The 22,737-nt window shown below is 43.8% G+C and overlaps 1 protein-coding gene across 3 annotated transcripts in view; it reads right to left on the reverse strand.

Annotated features, from left to right (window-relative positions):
* Nucleotides 1–3,441: 3,441 nt before the first annotated feature.
* Nucleotides 3,442–22,737, reverse strand: part of C3_1H2orf76 (chromosome 3_1 C2orf76 homolog) — a 144,541-nt gene continuing 125,245 nt past the window's right edge. For 2 of the 3 annotated variants that reach the window (XM_078682389.1, XM_078682391.1), the window contains exon 6: nt 3,442–3,962. In XM_078682389.1, the coding sequence (XP_078538515.1) occupies nt 3,886–3,962 (77 nt within the window). In that variant the 3' untranslated portion in view covers nt 3,442–3,885. The remainder of the gene's footprint in view (nt 3,963–22,737) is intronic. The other variant, XM_078682390.1, reaches the window with a different exon arrangement.

Below are 22,737 nucleotides of genomic sequence, written 5' to 3' on the forward strand. Positions count from 1 at the left end.
TGGGGTCTAAAGAACTGGAATTTAAACCATCTTTATGGTAGACCTGGGTTTTAAGTCGCAATTCCAAAAATATCACCTTTAGAAAGTTAAGTAAAAAAAAAAGTATTGGATGGAAGCTTGCATTAACTTAGCCACTGGTAATTCCTCGGGCTGCATCCCAGTCTACCGTTAATTTGTCAACCATGCCTCCTCAGTTTGGAATCAGCTATATGCAAATCAGTCTTGACACTGCTCCATTTGGAACAGTCCAGCCCAAACTACCAAATCAGGTCCTCCTTGAACAGTAACAAAAGCAACCCAGGAGAAGGTTTCACCCTAGTTATGGGATCATCAGGCATGTTCAGCTTGCTTCCAATGACAGTGTGAATGGAAGCCACTTCTCGGTATACCCGTCCCACTTACCGTGACAAACTGAAGTATACCAAAAAAAAGTGATGGATGGAATACTTGCATTAATCTCAGCCACTGATAATTACTCAGGTCACTGCCCAGTCCATTGTTATTTTGTACACCATGACACCTCAGATTGGACTCAGCTATATGCAAATCAGTCTTGACCCTGCTCCATATGGAACACTCAAACCCAAACTGCCATCCAGGTCTTCCCTGAACAGGAACACAAGCAATACAGGACCAGTTTCGTCCTAGTTATGGGCCCTTCAGCCAGGTACAGCTTGGTTCCAGTGTGCACAGGACCCTCGTCTGGGAATGCCCGTCCCACTTAGGGTGCATTGTGATAAATTCAGTTCCTTCCATTTAACGCAGAGCAGCAAGGTAACTTGCTGCGCTGTGCTACTTTTTCATAAATATGTCCATCATTCTCTTGAACTAGCACAGATTGGACATGTACCATTGTGGAGGGTTGCTTTTGTTCCCATTCAGAAGAGTCCTGGTGTGGCAGTTCTGGTAGAGTTGCTCCAACAGGAGCAGGACTAAGGCTGTTTTCATATAAATGGTCTCTCTCTGGGCGTGGACCAATGAGTGAAAAACGATGTACTGTAATGCAGCCTGAGCAACAGCCAGCGACTAAGACTTTTTCTAAAGCATTCAGCCCATTACCTTTTTTTTCTCGTAGTAAAAAAGTATCAGAGTTTCTTAACCTAAGCTAATCTCCAGAAGTAAGCCTTGTCTGCTCGGACTTGCTACACCATTATAGTTAAAACCCGTAAAGGAAGTTCTTGAAAATTTAGCGCACTGAAGGGTAGTCATCATTCCCTAGGGTCAACAAAATAACAGACAACACTAAAGCACTGTTTGTGCCACCCAAGTAAACTACTGACAGCAGGCCTGCCATTTAAGACTGCAGGAGCAGTGTAAACTTCTCAAATTCGACTGCCACCACCATTTGTGGAAAAGTCAATGCACTATTTTTAATATATGCCAGTCACCCTGAGGATGTCCTCCTAAAACCCAGGAGGCCGGATGCATTATATTAAAGGTGTGGACTTGTAAGTGCAAGCTTATATGTCCCTTTAGTGGCCTTTACCATTAAAGGACACTGTAAGTAATAGAAGGTCCAAAGGATAAATTGGGCCAGCACACGGGCAACCTGAGAATGGCCGCTCCATTATGGTACAGCCTAAATATGTTGCGTTTGGTAATAAACAACATGTCTCATCACCCCTGACACGAATCTCGTGTTGAGGTCGATGTGGCATGGATCCAGGTGGCTACCTTAGAGGTTGACACCTGGTTCCCCCAGCCTTTCCTGTGCTTTGGCTGGCAGCCCGCACTGCCAAGACAGGAATCTGAACCCTGCCAGGAGGTGTAAGCACTACCAGGAATCAGAAACAAAGGCCTGCCTGGAAAGGAGGTCACACCTCCCTCCCTGACAGGCTGGCTAGTGAAGTGGCACATCAAGGCAGTGAGCTTCAAAGGCTGCATAGCCTGTGATTTGCAACCAGGCTGCCTCACAAAGGAGGAAGCAGTCCTCCCCCGTACCCAAGGCACATTTGAATGCTGAAAAATTCGGTAGTCCGGAGGTGTAATCCCCCAGAATGCTAGCCACACCTCTAGGGTGACCTATCTAGTCTATACAGCTGAGGAAGACTACTGCCATTCTTAAAAGTGGTAGAATAGTGGGTTCTGCTTATGAAATGTGACCTATATCCCCAGATGTGGTCACTTCAAGGGCAGATTAGCCACTAGGGCTAGTAGCCCTTTGGCCACTTGAACCCACACACCTGATGCCCCTAGATCTAGGATTTAAGGGGTACCCCTGACACCAGAAGCTCAGTTCTGAATCATCTTGCATCAAAGAGGACAAAAAAGAAACCTGAGTCTGCAACAACAGGACTTGCACTAACCAAACAAAGGAGACTATGCACCTGTGGACCCACTCTTGGAACTGCAAAATCGAGACTTGTTGTATGCTGAAGGTCAGTTACCCCAGACAGAGGGACCCTTGTGAGAGCCAGAAGCAACATCAGACACCCCTGGACTAGTGGCACTAGTCCTCAGCAGACTGCAGGTAAAACAATTCTACTGATCTGAAGAATCACTGGCCATCGAACCCTCCAAGGAAATCGCCCAATTCCAGATGGTCTAGTGCATTGTGGGAACTACAGTCCTGCCCTCCACCAAGTTTCAGCTTGGTGGAGCTACTGTGTTCCTCCGGACGGCAAATTACCTATCTGCTGCAGTTACTGCTGCCAAGGCTTGTTGGTCACCAGTCTGATTTTGTAACGTTTTTCCTTGCAGTTTCACGTAAGCATTGAAAGCAGCTCTCTCGCGGCTGCTGTTCAGCACCGGGGACAGCCAGGATAACTCTGCACCCAGGCTCCATGGGCTCGATAAAATTTAACTGACTGTCGTGGCTTGGTCCTGGGACATGCATTCCCTTTACCCTCATTGGATTTCACACAACTCGACCTGCAAGTGACCGATTGTCAGTATCACTTTTTCCCCATTGACCGCAATGCAAAAGTCGTGCAGTATTGAATTGCTATGATTTATGTTTTCTTCTACAATCCATAAATCCAGTTAAATGCATCTGATCACATTCATTTTGGTGTTTAAATTAATATAAAAATCTGCTTTATTTTTTATAAATTAGTGTCAGATTTCTTTCAAATTGTGTCAATTACTTAAAATCCATGTTGGTACTCTGAAATACGTAACACATATTCGTCTAGTAAAGACTGGCTGCTGTTAGCCACACTACCAGGACTGAGCTACGGATGTGTTATTGTGAATCCAATGACAATCTTTGGGGTATGTGAGAGTATTGCACGGCGAAGCCTAACCAGCATCACCACATAATACACCACCTTCCTACAAAAAGATTCTCCTAAAATAAGTTTCACCTACGATGCCTTCACAAGCATGCAAAAAATGTGTTACACCAGTTGTGCAAGCAATCACATCCCAGTCTAAAAATCTCTTTGCAGTGACGCAAGCAGGGTTTAAGTGATCAAGCAATACAACAAGCATACGAGGAAGCCAAGTCTCAAAATAATATATTATGTGGTGCTCTGCAAAGAAAGACACATTTCATGATGAATAGCTAAAGAAATGCCACGTTCAAAAGACCAATAATTGTTGTGCTTCGAAGAAATATCAGCTGATAATCAATGTACAACGTTGCACACTTTTCAGATACATTAATGAATATCAAAGATTAGGAATTATGGCATATAATGAAACAAATAATTGTGTTATTTACATATTTGCAATACGAGATGTGAGGAAATACAGAACAGGGCAGACTGAAAGGAGTGCTAATTATTTTGTTTTGAATGTTGATAAAATACAAACTTCTATGCAACTTTCTCACTTCGAGAAATAGATTTCTGTTCCTTTTTTTAATTAAAAAAACAAAACAATATGGAAGACTTAGTAATTATTTAGTGCAAATATTTTGTAACCGGTTTTCAACAATGGCAATCACCAGGCTAACACAGGATTTGCTTTGTACGCTGTGTAATCTTCATTAGAAAAAAACGCCACTTCTGTTTCATTGGCTGAAAAAAAGAGAAACATTTTAAATAATACATTTTCATTTTATGCACGTAACATTGTAAAAGTTGAATTAAATCGTTAGGTACTAAGTATCAGAGCAATTGAAGGTTTTTCTAAAACAAAATGACACAAAAGTCGAGCATATATTTATTTAAAATTAAACCATAATAATTCAATCATTTTCTCAGTGCAAGAAACCTGAAACAAGGCTTTAGCTTAAATATATTAGTACTTAGAAGATCAGTGGAATAATTCACCAATCGTTTTACATACTCCCTGACGGCCGATCAACGTCTGAAGACGTTGATTTTTTTTGTTGTGCCCCCTCATGATTAATGTATGAAGTTTCTAGAATATGCAAAGTGAAAGACACAAATTAGCTTCAACAGCAATACCTTCAAATGCTTCTAATTATCCACAGGGGAGATGGCTGTGCTACAGGACCAGCATAGGTTCAGAGCAGTCACATTTTTTTCTGCCTTCCCGGTGAAGGACTCTCTTAACCGAGACTATAAATCGGCAAAATAATTAATTCAGAGCCGAAGCGAGTCCATTGGAAACATTCCTCATTTATTAGACATGGAATTCTTAAAAATGGACAACAAAATAAATCCAACTTTTATTTTTTCTGTAGTGATTGCGTGGCTCATGCAGTGGGGTTATGCAGCAGAGAAAAGAAATGTCCCAAACCGAACATATGGATGTTAATTGCAATGAGCATAACAGCTGTGTAAAATCTAAAATAACTTTTTTTTTTTATCTGAGACGTTTCATATATTTTAAACTACCAACTGTCATCATATAGGAAATAAAGTTGCCTCCACACTTTTGAACCAATTTAAAACACCAACTCATCAAAAACAAACTGCATTAGCCACCATCGTTCCCAAGTCTTCTTGCTAAATAATGCATTAATATGCCGGAGCTCAGTATCTTAAAACCAGGGCACCCATCTCCGATGTACACAATCGCCCTCTTGCTTTACATGGATGGTCGGGGGTACCCTAAGCTGTGTCCACCATGACTATATTCGCCAGTATGATTGGCTCTTTGGAGAACCTGAAGAAACTACAGTCCCATTTCAAAGTGAGCAGGCAACATCGTTAATCAATTCTTCTCAGGGGCATCAAATGAAACGCCTAATTTCTATGGGTATTTGGCATTTGCACAATTGGGTCTATGAGGGCAAAATACTCCATCGGGCTAGGAGTCACTGGATTAGTATAACTGCTTTGAATGATTATGGCTTTGGTAATCACAAGTAACAGCCTTCGGTCCACTAAGCCAAGTGGATCGTTGTGCGTGGCTCAACTGCAATGCTGATCGTGGTCAAATCTGAGTTTTAGATTCCCAATCTTAAACCACCATCCTTCCAAATCTAAGAACATTCAGTTTAGAACGAAAACAGAGTGTTCGACTACCCAACGTAAGAAGAATATCAGGAAGTCCCTGCTACAATATGAATGTAAATTGTAAGCTGAATATTAGTCAATGACTCCATGCTAGTGCACTCAGTTCCACATATAATTTTGATTTGTTTTTCATAAAAACAAGGCTTGAACCTAAATCAGTGCGCATAATTTGATAACTCACTGACTGCGTTACAGGTTTCTCATAGAACCATCTTGTAAAAGACGATTGAAGCGAATTTTCACGATTTACAACCCTCATCCGCACTCAACCAAATTTTCTCTCAGATTTGTCTCATGAAGAGGTTTTTTTTTTTTTTAAATACGTACATAGCCAGATGTTCCCTTTGTGCCTAAATTAAAACAAATGCTTCTCATTTACCAATTTAGAAAGGTAGTTAACAACATGGTCTTTAAGAACTCTCAAACTGGGGATTTTTGTTTCTAAATGTATTTTTATTGTGTCTTTGCAAAAGTAGTTTAGAGGAGGTGGGTTAAGGATCGAAAGATCTAAATCTGCTTCACAGAAAAAATCCATATACCGGTCATATTTACCCCTATTGCCACACAGGAATTCACCCTGGGTCGTGTTCCTACGCGACATACCATGCAAAAATTCCTTATTTCATTAATTACAGCTACTGCCACCTTACAACCAGACTCTGCAAACTTCACACACCTGGTTTTTAGATTTTTTTTGCCCATATCACCAGCATCTGACCATCCTGAGATATTACTAATGCAATATACCAGTATTTCACCACCTTCAACACTCAGCGAATTTTGCTACCCTCCACAGGTTCTACATCCTTTTGTACACTGCCATAAACTGCCTCTGTATTGCTGTCTGAGGCCAGCGATCAGCACCTCCTGGATGTTTCTCTTCTATGCAAATCCATCCATGGACACCACATGTCTTCTCATCAGTTCTACTGCTTCAGTATTATGTGTAAACTCAGATACAATTCGTGTAAAGCTGTGTATCTACTTTGATGCCATCAGGCACGACTGGAGAGGCCACCAGGAATGTCCTGCTAGTGAATGTGTGTAAGGAATTCAGAACTGGCCGCTCATCCCTTCGAAGCAAAAGGAGCGCAAGCGTGCACTTTCTCTGGATGATGTCAAAGCTGTCATAAGGGGGAGGTGGCTCCTCTGTGAGCAACAGGCATCCCTGATTAGTCTATTTTGGCTACTGTGCCACATTTACCTCTCTACACTTGATCACACGATCACATGGTTGTATCAGCCCATTGATGCATTCTCTCTTTAGGACAACCTGCTAAACATCAATTTGTCTGTATCTGCAGCCTACCCCACTGTATAATTTGAGCCAATGGTTGCCGGTGGGGCCCACTGGCACTCATTTTTGGGGACCAGCCCTTACTTTTCCTCATCAGACATTGGCCGTGAACAAAAGAAGGGAAAGCGCACAGAGTGGATAGAAGAACTAAGATAAAGACAGGAAAACCCCATTGCAAACGGACAATGCAGGAACCTGCAAAACTGAAATAAATAAACGAGCAAGCAGTGGCTGATGATGGAAAAGCCTGCGGTTGATTCAAGACTTCAGCCTTGGTATTCGGTGCAGCGACATTTAAAAGCACTGGATTTCTGAGCAAAGCTTTGGGCACCAGCTCACATTCTACTACAAATTAAGCACTGTCTTCACCATATGGGTGTCTGTTAGTTATGTATGACCAGCCACCTCTGACCATCTTCATTACCACAAGCCCCATAATATCCAGATATAATTAGCTTATGCAAGGCTGGGTGATCTAGGAACACAGCTAATGTACATGACCCTTATGCATCTCCAGCATTAACCTCTGAGCTGAGTCTGTTTCATAGCTCTTTTTTTCTAAATTGTAGTCATGCTGCACAGTAGCAACACTGCTGTGGAGCATAGCTACAAGACATTGTCAAAGCCAATAGCTCTTGCATTGGGGGAAACCTATTGGCTTTGCCAATGCTTGTTCACATTTTGGGAACTTTGCGGTTAAGCCTTTATAATCTTTTCCACTATGAATAGTCAGCCCAAATTTGCATACTTTCCCCCTATGTGTTGGTGAAGGACATGTACCGTGGGTTTGCGATGTCCCTTGCAATTGCCTGAGAAAACAGCCAAAATGGTTTCTTAACAGAAAGGTTTTATGTGCTAAGATTGCCTTCTTCACAGTTGTCAGACACATGCAGAGCTGACAAAATACATTCCATTACAGCTTTAAAAAAAATGTTTTGTTTTTTAAAGTGGGGTTTAATAGATCCTCCTTTTGCCATTTTTACCTACTGGTACTATGCATGGGAGAACATGTATGAAAACCATGGCTTTGGCGTGTGGGATAGTTAGAAGGGAGGCACAAACAACCAAGATACCAGACCTCGACGCTTAGGTCTTGTACATTTTCTACATATTTAAAAACAAAACATCATCTTTTGTACTTAGTGAGCTGCACCTACCTTAAAGTCCTTCACGAGGGTAGTACGACATTCTGCTCCCTGGAAGGGGGTGGGGGGTGTAGGAGGAGGAGGGGGGGGTAGGGCGGGCTGAGAGTGCTACGCCTTACCCCAGAAAGGCCCTCTCCCCATGCTGTTAGTGTGAAATTCCTAGGCCAGGAAGGACCCACATGTCCCAGCCAAAAAGAATCCTGCTCTGGGTTTGTAGTTAAACTATCATCCCTAGGCAGCAATCCTTTCTGAAAGGGAAGGAGCGGTTGGTTTCCTGAAAATATATCTGCTCTAGGAGTGATGCTGCAGTCCCTGAGCAGAAATCCTTTTAGTAGTACTGCTGAAAAGTGATAACGAATGCTGTGTGCCAACTACCACCAAGTCATACTACATCTTCCAACTACGAGGGACCAGAAATGCCCCTAGACACAAGGGTTCATTTTTGGTCATTAAAGTAAAATGGACTATGCAGCCAGGCTACCAGTCACAAGGCATGCCTTGTTCTGGCCTTTACACATCATCTGCAGTGTAACTCCCTTGGGGGATTGGAGTGGCTCCTACATTCCACAGATACAACTTTTGCTCAAGGGGCAAAAAAAGATATAAAGTGGGGAGCTAGGCTTCCCGTCACCCGCGTGCCTCACTCTGGTGTCTCATTATGGCCTCAACCCATTGTCTGCTTTTTTTCCCCCTCAGGAGCTGATCAATGGAGCTATCCATTGACTTACCTACCTTAAGAGCCCGAAATAACTTCTAGAAACAAGGGGGCATTTATTGTCAGCAATAAAAGATATGGAGTGGGGGCCTAGCTTCCAGGGACAGGGTGTGCCTCGCAAGTCCTCTACCCTTCATCTCCATTCTTTTCCTCACCTTTGGAGTAGATTGCCAGGGAGTCTGGGTGGAGTTAGGCTTCTGCCAAGACAGGCCAGCTTTACCATTGACAATTCATGGTGTCTATGTTATGCCCTGGTGGGATGGGTAGATTGGAAGTAAACTCAGCGGTCTTCAAGGGGGTAGAAGGAATGTCTGTGCTTCAGGTGTAAGGTTGCAGTCTGATACTGAAGAAGGCCAGCTCCAAATAGTTTTATAACGGAAACCCTGGTATCTAGGTAGATGTGCTTTCGGCACAGCCTTGAGACACTCTGATTGGATGCAAGCCCTCTAATGTGCACTCCAGAAAGGACCACCCCCAATTCATTTGATTAAAAAAGGTATCTTGTGATGGGTTCTCATCCCTGGCGTGAACATACTGGATGTAAACATCCAAGTCTGTCCCAGGGGCAGAAGGACTTTCAATGTATTGGATTTCGGCCGGGTGGGAAGGGCGTGGCATAGTGGGAATGCCATTAAGGGACAACTCCCATTAATTCACCCTGGAGTGGAGTGTTTCCGTCCATCTGGGGTGCATAAACTGAGGGTATAGTCTACTATATTCCACTATCTACCACGCAGGATGAGGAAAGCGTATGAGCACTAAGATGATAGTTAAGATCGACCATATGCCAAATTTATTTTTAACATACATAGAACAAAATCCCTGTTGTCTAGTGTTGCTTTTTGTCACAGCGAGCCTACAGATCAGTTAATTTCCCCTCCCCTACAATCTGTCCCTTTCAGTGGAACAGAAGACTTGCTGTACTTGGAAGGTGGGATGTGGCCTGATGCCAGGTGGTACTAGACCCCATCCAATTGTCTTGTTTGTGTTTGCATATGAATTCCCTGGTAATTGGTGGACATCTCTGTTTCCCTGGCTAGTCAACCTCCTGATATGTCCTCCCAAGGGAGACCGAGAGGCTCCTGGGCCTTATAACTTGGCCCATTGTGGGTGTTTGGGGGCAGGGGGCAGGGGAGAGAGCTTGAAGGGAGGAATTCTCCTGAACTAAACAAAGGTCCTCGTTTCTAGAGGGCTAGTGGGTGGATTCCTCAGCAGAGTAGGGATCACCCGCCAAAAGTAATTGGTACAGAGATTACACATGGCTGCTCTACATAGTCATAAAACTAACTACTGCAATTGCTAGAAATGTTTGTTTACACTAAACATGCCTTTACTTGCTTAGGTCCAGTGAGAGATAACTGGATCACCCACCTACTAACAGGCTGCTTGCTCTCTTCACAATGCCTCTGGCATGATCAGGTTGAATTTATAATTAAATGTGGCAAGCTAGTGTGATGGTTAATTATTATTTTAAGCGTACGCCAAGCAAAAAAAACATGCTTCCCATAAACATGGGCAACAATCAAATGCACAACTTGTATGATTATTGACCCTTTTTAAAAACAATTCTCCCAGATGTGAAATGTAGCTCATTGATACCATAATACTATGACCTTACAAAAACTGCCATTAGTATAGTATAGTGTCTGAGTTTGTATGCCTGGAAGCCTTTGGGTGTTTCTGGTGAGTACTTGGGTGTAGATTTGAATCTAAAAAAGTAGGCTGGTGTGTTGTGTCCTGTGTTTCTACTTCCTGAGGAGATGAGCTGGTACCAGAACTGAGCGATATAGTGGTAGGGGGTGTTCTGCCTGTCGACCATCAGTGCCAGTTCTTGTGACTTTAATATTGCCCTTGAGTAAACACCATCTGGCTCGTAGCATGGGATTAACAGCTGAGACGTAAACAGCTGTAAGCTAGCTACAGCCTGCGTGCCCCTCTTGTTCCACCGACCATCCTTCATTACTCACAAATGTTTTCCAAATGATCGCTCTGGCAGGACACTTACAATTGAGTGTCATTTTGTATTTCACATCTTGGATCACAGCAACTCGGTCTATTTAGCCTCAACTACTCACTCTTGAAGATTGTCCAGGCAAATGGGTCATTATCACTTTGGAGCAGTGATATACTAGTCATACTCCTGGGCACCAGTGGGAATAGAAAGTCACTCACTTGGGAACAGTCAGAACCCTCAATGGTCTAAATTCAGCAGAGAATGCCTATCTCAAATCTTGTGTGAGGTGACAGCACTTAACCCTTCCAAGGAGCAAGGGGCATAACTCTCATACAAACATCCTAAACAAAGAAAGTTGTCTCAAGCCTCTTTTTATTCCAAAGCATGCCCGCTCTGCAATCCTTGGAGACTTGGATATTTAAATCTCCATTTCACGACAATGCCAACGAATTTCAAACACAGAGCCTGACTTTAAATTAGTCATCAAAACATCAGTTTTAATGAAACCAATATGGCTGAGCAAACGTGACACTAATAACCTCCCTGTCAGTCACTGCACATTCTCCCTGGCAGTCTTCCAGTCAGATCTACCGAATGCTTGTGTTTGTATTCTGACGACATAAAGAGCAGTTTCCTGCTGCCTCCTTCCTCTAATTGCAATGTACATAATGTCACCCACTCCACCCTGTCCATCTTGATTAATTATCAGGTCACAAAAAGAGCACGAGGCACTGCATTTACATACCCGATGCCTATCCGAACATATTCAACTGGTGATTAGCATAAGGGCTAGAGAAATGAATCGCACCTCTTCAGATGTTATGCAGTTTCTTCAGCTGAGCCACATTCGGCACGTGGCAGGTGCGCCAGGGTTTCCTGCACCCCTGGGTTTCCACTCGTTTGTGGTTTGTGTACGGTAGTTGAGCCCAGGACGGGCTCGGGGTACTCACTGCACAATTAAATTGTAAAGCAAAACGTGCCAGGACCCACAGTTTTCATCAGAAGCCCATTTTCAGCGATATCAAAGAAAGGGCTGCCGAATACCGAGGCTGAGCAATCCGGATTTCACCTCTCATCCACCCAAACCCTTTGTCTCACTCTTGCAGGTTATTTTTCATCCATGCTTTCTCCCTTTGTCACTGTTTTCCCCTCTTTCTCCTCCTCCTTTCCCTCTCTTCCTCCTTTCATCCTTGTGTTTTTCTCTTTGTCTCGGGATTAAAGATTGAGGGAAAACAAGCACTGGTAAATGCATTAGGTTTCGCCTGTGAGATTAATAATAAGCTGTTTTATATTGTAAGTTGTAGCTTGCGGAGTAGTTGTGCAATGTAAGTTACAAAAAGTCTGTTAACGTGTTGGGACTTGTTTACATACAAAAAGGCAATAGATTGTGCTGTTACTAGTGGTAGAGTGCAGGTAAGTAACAGCAAAATATTGAAAATGAAATGAAAGAGGGAAATAATAGAATTAATTGATGTAATAGCAATATTATGAGTTTAAAGGAGTACTGATAATTTTTGGGCCCAGTGCCACTGCACCTGCTGCACCATTCAAATAATAACCATAGTGTCTGCAAGATAAATGCATTTGTGACTGCCTGTTTAGTATTATAAAAAAATTGCAATATTTGGTGTTTAGAGGGGTTCCTAGAGCTTTGGGCCCCGGTGTCACTGCACCTGCTGCACCATTGAAATCTTGACCCTAGTGCCTGCAAGGTAAACTGCACTTGTGACTGCTTATTTAATAGTTAAACATAACAATATTTGGTGCCGGGAGAACATGGCGGCCGGTTAGGAGTGCCGGTCGGGAGCTCCTGAGTCCCATGAGCAGTTAAGTGAAAAGCTAAAAGAAGCAGCAAAATATGGTCCTGAAAGTGCACCTTGTCTAAATCCAGTTGCGCTCACCAAAGAAAGAAAAAAAAAAAAAAAGAAGAAGAGGTAAAAACTATTACTCACCACCACGATCGCTGCGGGTAACTCGGCGAGCCGGTAGGCAGGATCGGGCGGCTCCGGGAGAGTTGGAGGCAGGTGCTTACATGGACCGCGGTCGGCAGGGAATGCAGGCAGAGATCCTGGTGACTCACAGCACGGAGAGGCCGCGCGGCGCGAAAGGAAGGGGGGGTCGGCTCCGCGGGTCAGGCAAGGGACCTGGAAGAGCAGAGGACCCTGGTGGCACACTGTGGAGCGGAGCAGGGCGGTGCTGAGACCGAGCAGGAAGGCAGTCACAAGGATCTCCTACCGGGTGAAAGCCACAGCCAGCCCCTGCAGCAAGGGGTCCGGCGAGGAAGAGAAGTCACAGGGAGAAGAGCTGGAGGGAAGAAGAGAACAAGCTAAGGGCAGCAAGCCTACCCTCTCCTCAAAAAGAGAAAGGAAGAAGGCCTGGAAATCAGTTAAGAAGAGCCCGGAGGTCAAGCAAGTAAGTGGAAACACTGACTGTCACTGGGAGGGGGGTTCATTAAAGGCAATCGAAGGAGCTCGAAAGGAGGGGGTGGGGAGAGTAGGAGGTAAAATCATTGTTAATCTGCCCAGAGACTGTAGCCCTGATCTTGTCACTGATCTGGTAGGCATTTTTCCTGAATCTGGGGCCAGATACTGTTTGAGAAACAGGAATGCTTCAGGGGCCACATTACATTCAGAAGCATTACAAAAAGTGGGAGAGGAAGGAGAAAATTAAGGAAAAAAAACAAAGCAGCGTCTCCCTCACAACCTCTACAGCTAAAAGAAGCCCCCTTACGCACTAAAGTGGCTATACAAAAGGCAACACAAAAGGTAAAAATCACCCCTTCCTTACGTACCTACTTTAAGGTAATACACACGTTCCCAAAAGATCCTAAAAATCAAAGCCCAGAGAAGGGGACTGTAGAGATCTACTCAGAAAAAGCACCTCCACAGCCAACAATGGCGGAGAACGCTCTAACAGCGGGTATTCCACATAGCCCCAATCGCTTCAGTGAGCTGGCAACACGAGAGCAAAGTAAGGAAGCGGAGAGTGAGGAGAGTACTCAGCCCATACGCCACAAAAACATAGAGGGAGCGAGAAACTCGGACCAACTAATGGAAATTTTGATCACAGAAATGAGATCAGGCTTTGCGATGTCGGAGAAAAACCAGCTCCGAATCCAGAGAGTTTGCGAGACATTAGAAACCAAGATAAACTCAATGATGGATAGGGTTACCACGCTGGAATCCAACATGGCAGAGATGGATAGGAGACTTACCCAAAATGAGAAATCCACGGGAGCTCTGCAGACCAGTAAGAAAGAGCTTCGTAGTAAGATCGAGTCCCTAGAAAATCAGGCCCGACGCAATGATTTGAGACTTTTGCACATACCAGAGGGAAAAGAAGCAGGAGACATAAAAACTTCTGTAATAAATTTGCTAAAAGAGTTTTTCCCCTGGGTAAATACTGATGAGCTCGCGGATAATATGCAAAGGGTCCATAGAGATCCCTTTACAAAAACCAAAAACAGGACAAACCCAAGGAAAATTCTGGTAAACTTTAAAACATACTAACTCAAAGAGGAAATCTTAAAAGAGGCAATAATTGCAGGATCGTACAAAAAAGATGGGTGGACTTTTAGAATAAGGTCCGACATTTCTAAAACCACACAAGACGGCCAATGGCAGTTAGGTCAATATATGCAAGAATTGAAATCTTTGGGGGCAAGTGTACAAATGAAATTTCCAGCAATGTTGAGAATTATGTGGGATAACCACATGTACAACTTGAAAGAAACACAAGAAGTAGAAGCACTGATAGACACAATTAGAGTACGGAAAGCCGGACCATAATGTAAAATATCAGCTCATGGGACAGGGTACTCGAATAGGCAGGATAGGCCTGCCAAGGAGTAAAGGGAGGGTTCTCCAGGGGGGGGTCAACTTGGAGGAGAGGTGGGGGTCACGACTTTGGTATGCAAACTTTTGTGCACGGTATGGGAGCATAAGGGGAAAAAAACGTAAAAAATTATGGTCCAAGTCACGCAAAGTAAAGAGGGGCTTTGCCAGCAAATCTTCAAATCATGGGGGTTAATATTCTCTCATGGTACGCAAATAGCTTGAGAGTTAGAGCAAGAAGGCAAAGGATCTTAGAGTACTTGAAAAATAAAGATTGGAACATCATTATCCTACAAGAAACCCACCTCTTGGGAGTCCAAATGGAAAGTAATAATGAAAGGCCACCGCTGGGTAGAGTTTTATATATGTACTAAACAAATATGCTGTGTTAAAGATGTAATCATCATAATTAAAAAGTCAGCAAGAGCACAGATAGAGTCACAGAAAGCTGACGTAAAAGGGAGATAGGCTGTTGGGAACATACGTATAGAGAGTAGGAAACGTACGGTTGGAGGGTACTATGGGCCCAACACGGATGACCCCTCAACATTGCAGGAGCTTTATGCTTATTTGCTGGATGCTCCAGGGCCCATCATCCCTTGGGGCGATTTTAATATTCTGCTAGACCCGACATTAGATAGGAGCCCCCAAAAAAATAGTTATAACCTGCCTAAAATGAGGAGGTGGCTCAAATCTTACCAAGAGGATCTAGGACTAGTTGATGTATGGAGATTCAAGAGAGAAAAAACAACTAACCAGCTGTTTACTTTTAAGAATAAAAAATGGGGACATTCTTCTAGAATCGATTACTTTTTAATAGATAAAACATTAGTGGCGGAAGCTAAGCAGGTTAGACACCTATCTGAACACTTGTCGGACCACTCTGCAGTTTTAATTAGGACTAGAGTTGAACAAGGTGAAGCCTCAGGCAAGATGGACCCTAGATAAAGTAATACTGGCAGAGAATGATATAATAGAGGCTCTTTCAGAAGATACCCTGACATACTTCCAACGCAACCAGAAACAGACCTCAAGCCAGATCAGGCGAGCCCGTCTGCGCCCGTCCGCGTCAGGATCGCGCCGGGCGCAGGGCATGCTGGACAATCTCCGCCCATCACTGGGTATGATAGCGGTGAATTGTTGGCACTACGTCCTAAGACAGGTGATGCATGTAAGGGCTGTCTCCCCACCGACCAACTGTGGGGCCCCTTCTCATGTTCACTTTGTAAATAGACATCCCTCTCTACATCCTTAGAGATGCCCAAAAGCACCGCTCCCCCTAAGCATAGTAGCAATAACTTCAAGGGAGGTCTCATCAATGCCCGCTCACTGTGCTGTCACAGCCACGATATACACGACTTAATTATGTGCCATGACCTTGACGCCCTTTTCATAACTGAAACATGGCTCAACGACTCCTCTAATCCCGATTTGGCTTCTGCCCTTCCCCCTGATTTTACCATCTTCAGACAGGACAGACCAATCGGGCGAGGAGGTGGGGTCGCATTCATCGTAAAAAAGTCTTTCTCGTGCCACACATTCGATCTAGGCCATCTTAAAGGAAGCGAGAGTATCGGTTTCTCTATTGGGCTAAATCCCTCCACCTCTTTCACGGGAGGCTTAATTTATCGCCCTCCAGGCAATGCCACCTCCTTTTTGGATTCCCTAGGTGAAATACTGGGGTCACTTATGCTACGCTACCCTCATTTCACTATAATGGGAGACATGAATTTGCAACTGGAGTCATGTGATGACCCACACGCCACCTGCTTTCAACATACCCTCAACATCTTTGGACTGGCCCAATTAGTGACCGCACCCACCCATCTAGCCGGTCACACGTTGGACGGTATCTGTTCCAACCTAGGTACTATGTCCATATCCCCTCCCATTCCGCAAATATGGACTGACCATAGTCTCATCCCCTTCGTAATTGAACAAAGAGTTCAAGCCCCATCAACTATAAAGCGTTCCCAACCCTCCTTCCCGATAAACTGGAAAAAGGTGACCGACCGTATCAAGCAGAACTCCCAACCACTGGCTCAGGCACCTAAGTTGGTGGGTGATGTGTCGGTCGACTCATGTAACTTTCATCTCTGGATAAATCAAATTATCTTAGATAATTCCAATCCTAAAGGTGACCGTGTGAAGTGTTCCAGAAGGAAGCTGAACGCCCCTTGGTATACCCAGGCCTTAACTGAGAGCCACCTACTTTGCAGGATAAAAGAAAGGAAGTGGAGGAAAACATATGATGAGGCATCTAGAGCCCTCTATGTTCAACAGAGGAAACTATATCTCTCTAGCATAAAATCCGCTAAAAAAGAGTATTATACTAAAGCCATCAACGATGCCCACCAGAAACAAAAAACGGTTTTCTCAATCGTAAAATCCTTCACCCACCCCAAAGCCCTACAGCCTGAAATCCCTCCCTCTGAAATCCTGTGCAACAATATTGCAAATTTCTTCGGGGAAAAAATAGCCACCATTCAAAAGGATTTCCCGCCCCCCCTGACCATTCCCATTCTACAACCCCAGAAGCAGGTAGCCGATAACCATCCTTCTCTCTGCAGGTTTCAACCCGTCTCCCTCCAGCAGACTCGTAAAGCGATCATGGCCTGCAAATCAGGAGCACCCACTGACTCCTGTCCCCCTCGTATACTGCATCACTTAATTGAGGCAGTCAATCCAAACGTCAATGCTATCATAAATGCTTCTTTAGACTCAGGGGTAGTGCCCAACGAATGGAAGAAGGCCATCGTGAAACCCTTGATGAAAAAACAAAATAAATCCCCCACAGACCTAACCAACATGCGCCCTATCTCACTCCTGCCTGCCCTAGGAAAGATCACGGAGCAGATAGTGTACTGGGAGCTGAAAGCCTTTGTGGAGGACCATAACATTCTGCATCCACAGCAATCTGGCTTTCGCCCCAGCCACTCCACTGAAACAGCCCTTATAGAACTCTCCGACTCCATCAAGTTCCTGCAGGATGAGGGGAGGAAAGCCGTCCTCATCCTGCTTGATCTCACAGCAGCGTTCGATACAATTTCTCATGCCATCCTGATTGACAGGATGCGTGAGAATGGCGTGACAGACACAGCTTTGGCATGGGTAACATCTTTCCTGACCAATAGGTCCCAATCTGTGTCACTGGGCCCCCATCTATCCAGCGTAAAAACCATTACATCGGGAGTACCGCAGGGGTCCATATTAAGTCCATTATTGTTTAACATCTACATGGCACCCCTCCTAGCTGTGATAGAGTCCCATGGGATCCTAGTCACGTCTTACGCTGACGACACACAACTTGTCGTCTCTATCGACAAAAACTGCACGGACACAGAGCTGCGTTTCCAGAATTGTCTCACGGATGTATTTCAGTGGTTGAACAAAAACCACTTGAAATGCAACAGTGGGAAAACTGAAATCATACCATTAGGTAAAGATCTTCCCTTCTGTCCTAAGGATTGGTGGCCCAAAGACTCAGAGGCCCCGCCTAGTGCAGTGACCTCTGCACGTAATCTTGGCGTGCAATTTGATACAGCCCTATCCTTTGATGATCACGTCAGGATCACGGCAGGCTGCTGTTTCGGACTTATCAAATCTTTAAAAAAATTCTTTGACTTCCTCCCCATTGCATCCAGGAAATCGGTCGTGGTCGCATTAATACTCTCCCGACTCGACTACTGCAATGGGTTGATGGCTGGAGTGAAAAAGTCCACACTGAAGAAGTTGCAAAGTGTACAGCACGCAGCTGCAAGATTAGTGTTAAAACTTACCAGGAAATCCTCAGCAGCATTAAATCGTCTTCATTGGTTGCCCCTGCACAAGAGGATCCTCTTCAAACTTCTACTAACAGTTTTCAAAGCTCTAAAAAACATCGGTCCGAAATACCTTATCAACCGCTTTGTTCACTATGACCCCGTACGAAGTTGAGATCCTCCGGTGGTAACCTTACCAGGATTCCGAGGTATAAATATAAAACCAGGGGTGGAAAAACTTTCACAGTCCTAGCAGCTAGGGCCTGGAACAACTTGCCTTTAAATCTCAGACTGGTTGAGACTGAGAGTCTTTTTAGGAAACAACTGAAGACCTGGGTCTATCAGCAATCTGATGCTTATGTTATGGCCGCTATCTAGAGCTTCCTTCATCCAATCCCATCCACACACAATCTCAGCGCCAAGATGCTCCTTCCGGAGCGATAGGCTGCGCTTAATAAATACTCACAAATACAAATACAAAAGATGGAAAGCATATAAGGCGGTCCTCAGAGGCAAAATTATCAGCCTAACAGCTCACAGAAATAAGATAAGGAAGAAAGAAATAGAGAACCTAGAGGGTGAGATATTTAGATGGGAAAGGAGAATCAACGAGGAAACTTCCGCGGAAAGAAGGAAGGAGCCAACTAAGGCAAAAAATAACCTAGTGAACATTCTAGACTCTAGAATCAAGAAGAAGTGGGAAGCAAGTAAATTAGCCCATTATCAATTCGGCGAGGTGTGCGTAAAGCTTCTCGCTTGGAAAAGGAAGACAGAGCAAACTAAAAACAGAATTTCAAGTATCCAAGAAGCAGATAGTACTAGTCCACTGGTGGAGGAGGCAGACATTAAAAATGCCTTCTTTTAATTTTTCTCGGAACTCTATAAGGATAATATAAGTAATAGCGAAGACTTAGCCCAAGATTTTCTTAATAAATGGGTTCAACAGTCACTGTCAGAAGAACAAAGAGGAAAGTTAAATACGGAATTTTCAGAAATAGAAGTCGAAGAGGTGATTAAAAATCTGAAGAGTGCTAAGGCAGCTGGTCCGGACGCCTTGCCTAATGAAGTCTATAAAGTTCTGCGAGGGGTACTGGTTCCAGTACTTACTAATCCGTTTAATGATATTTTTATAAAAGGACAAACACCACCCAAAGTGTGGAGTGAAGCAATAATTTGTATAATAATAAAACCTGGAAAGGACCCTAAGCGATGTGAGTCATATATACCAATCTCCATGCTAAACTGTGACTACAAGATTTTTACTCAGCTATTAGCAAAGAGGTTAGGAGCATGCGCTGGTCAACTAATCCACACGGATCAGAAAGGGTTTATAATGGGCAGACAAATTCAGGAACTTACACATGAATTGATTGGAGCTATAGATCTGGCTAATGAGGAACCCCCCCACTAGCGGTGGCAACCTTTGATGCCATTAAAGCCTTTGATAGGGTTAAGTGGAGTTTCTTACATAACACATTAGAAGCATACAATGTAGGCAATAATTTCTCAAGAGTGGTTAGCGCATTATACGCAGCTCCAACTTCGTGTGTGCTGGTTAGCGGGTCCCTGACAGAGAGGATATATATAGAGAGGGGTACTAGGCAGGGGTGCCCGTTATCCCCTTTATTGTTGAACTTGTATATTGAGCTCCTGGCCTCCTGGCCTGTGCTTTAAGATCTAACCCTCAAATTACACCGTTTAGATGTAGGGAATGGGAAAAGAAGGTCGCGCTATATGAGGACGATTTAATGATTTACACAAACAACCTGTCAGGCTCCCTTCCGGAAATAATAGCCACATTACAGCAGTTTGGAAATATGTCAGGGTATCAAATTAATCAACAAAAAACAGAGATAATGTGCTGGAACACTCAGTCCACCCACCCCTTAGAAAGACCTCAAATCAGATACTTAGGAATCAAAATTGTGAAAAATCTCAAGAACATCGCCCAGATAAACTTTAACAAGGTCCATGCTGAGGCTATAAAGTTATTTAACGCCTGGAGCTCTCTTCCTTTATCTTTTATAGGTCGCTCTAACCTGGTTAAAATGATGATCCTACCCAAATTTACTTTCCTTTTAAACTCGATACCGTTAGAATTAAAAAAAGAAGCAATAGCCAAGGCTCAGGGAGATATTAGTAGCTTTATCTGGGCCTCCAAGGGGGTCAGAATTTCCTTGAAGAAGCTGAGAAGGAAATTAGAACATGGACGGATAGCCACCCGGACCTTTTGCAATATTATAGGGCGTTCCATTTTAAGAACATCAGAGTGTTATGTAAAGAACTTAAGAGCTTCCCAGCATATTTGCAAGCGATGGCCGGTCCAGGAGGAGACGACTTCTTGTACAAATTCGGCCATACAAATTTTTTCAAAAAGATCAGACTAAAAGTCTTAGGGGCAGCCATTAGACTATGGGTTCAGTTGAGGCGCCTATGGAAGATCCCTTATTATAGTCAACACGCCCCAATCTGGGACTCACCAGGCACTCCAGATTGCTTAAAGGATGCGTTATCAACTCCACTGAAAGAAAATGGGATTGTGGAATGGGGTCAAATTTTGAGTGGCTCTTACATTATTAACTAGGAAAAGCTGGCAGAGTTAACAGGTGGGAGTCTGTCAAAACTTAAGTATTACCAGTTAACAAGCTGGGCCAAAACTCTGGGAAAGGACGGGCCAGGAAATGCGGAACTGGAGGGGAAGATTCCGCAAACATTTCAGAAGAAGGAAGTAGCCTACTGGTACTGGGCGCTTATTGATGAGGGGGGTGGGGATTTCAGCCTACCGAATGAAATATGGGGGAAGGCGCTGTCGTCGCAGGATGTATCGGCTCTATGGCAAGTATCTGTGGCTGCATGCGGGGATGTGATGAAATCCGCACCCTTGAAAAAAAAAACTTCTTCTTCACTTTACATAGAGCATATTGGACTCCCAAGAGGCTATCGAAAATTAACAAAGAGAAAATAAGGAGCTGCCCCAAGTGCAACGAAGAGAGAACGGATGACATCCATATGTTTTGGCAGTGCCCTAACCTCCGGTCGTATTGGGACAATGTAGGTAAGATCCTCTCCGAGGTCCTCAAACAGGAAATACAGGTAAGCGCCCAGCTGATATTATTTGGGTGAAAATAGATGATACCGGGGGTTCTAGCCTTAATAAAAGACTCAGAAATCTGTTATTTATGTTGGTCCTAGTGGCCAGACGTGAGATCTGCATAAAGTGGGTTAACCCCAATCCCCCTACAGTAGAAGAATGGTCAAACTCAGTCATCAGAATAAATACATTGTATAAGGCTGGACCTTATAGCAAAAGGTTGGAATTTTGGAATAATTGGGAACAGTACTGGGTAGAAAGGGAATAAGTATCTCTGATTTGTAATTTCATGAGGTCCTGAAGCGCACCAACAGTTTTGGAGTATTGGTTACAGAATACAACCTCTGAGGAGTGGGCAAGCTGCTTAAGAGACGCCTAATAAGCCGGCAGGATACCCCCACAAAGATTAGGAAACGATCTAAGTGCCGGGGAAGGGCTACGGAAGGTACAGTTAGCCAAAAAGGCTCTTATCGGGTGGCCAATTTGATAAAACACTCTAATACTCAAAACTTTGCGTGATGAGGACTTAAAAAAAAAAAAAAAATAACAATATTTGGTGGTTAGAGGAGTTCTTACAAATATAGGCCCCAGTGCCACCGCACCCGCAGCACCATTCAAATCAAGTTCCTTTCAACTGCAAGATAACTGCAATTGTGCCTGCTTGTTTAGTAGTAAAATATAGTAATATTAGGTGTTTAGTGGAGTACCTAGAGCTTTTATTCCTGGTGCTACTGCATCTGTTGCACCACTCAATCATGACCATATTGCCTGCTAGATAACTGCCTCTTTAGTTGTAAAATATATAGCATTATTAGATGATTAGAGGAGTTTTGATAACTTTTTGGCCCAGTGCCACTGCATCTGCTGCACCATTCCAATCAAGTCCTCTTTAGCTGTAACGCAACTGCAATTGTGACTGCCTGTTTAGTAGCCAAATATAGCAATATTATGTGTTTAGAGGAGTTCTGTCAACTTTTGGGCCAAGTGCTACTGCACTGTGGCACCATCCAATTCCTTATCCTATGTGCAAGGTAACTGCATATGTGATTGCCTGTTTAGGAATAAAATATAGCATTAATAGGGGTTTAGAGGGGTGCCTCGAGCTTTTGGTCCTGGGGCCACTGCACTTGCTGCACTACTAAAGTCGTGACTCTAGTGCTTGTAGTTGTGACTGCCTGTTTAGTTGTAAAATACATCAACATTAGATGTTTAGAGGAGTTCTGTTAACTTTTGAGCCCAGTGCCGCTGCACCATTCAAATAATGACACTGTTGACTGCAGGATAACTGCACTTGTGACTGCCTGTTTAGTAGTAAAATAGAACAATATTTGGTGTTTGGTGGAGTTATGACAACTTGTGGCCCTGGTGCCGCTACACCTAATGCATCATTTAAATCGAGCCGCTTTTAACTGCAAGGTAACTGAAATGGTGACTGCCTGTATAGTAGTCAAATATATAAATACTTGGTGTTCAGAGGAATTCTGACAACGTTTGGGACGGTGCCACTGCACCTGCTGCATCATTCAAATCATGACCCTGTTGGCTGCAAGTTAAATGCACTTGTATCTG

Source organism: Lissotriton helveticus, chromosome 3_1, assembly GCF_964261635.1.
Source record: "Lissotriton helveticus chromosome 3_1, aLisHel1.1, whole genome shotgun sequence".
NCBI lineage: Eukaryota > Metazoa > Chordata > Amphibia > Caudata > Salamandridae > Lissotriton > Lissotriton helveticus.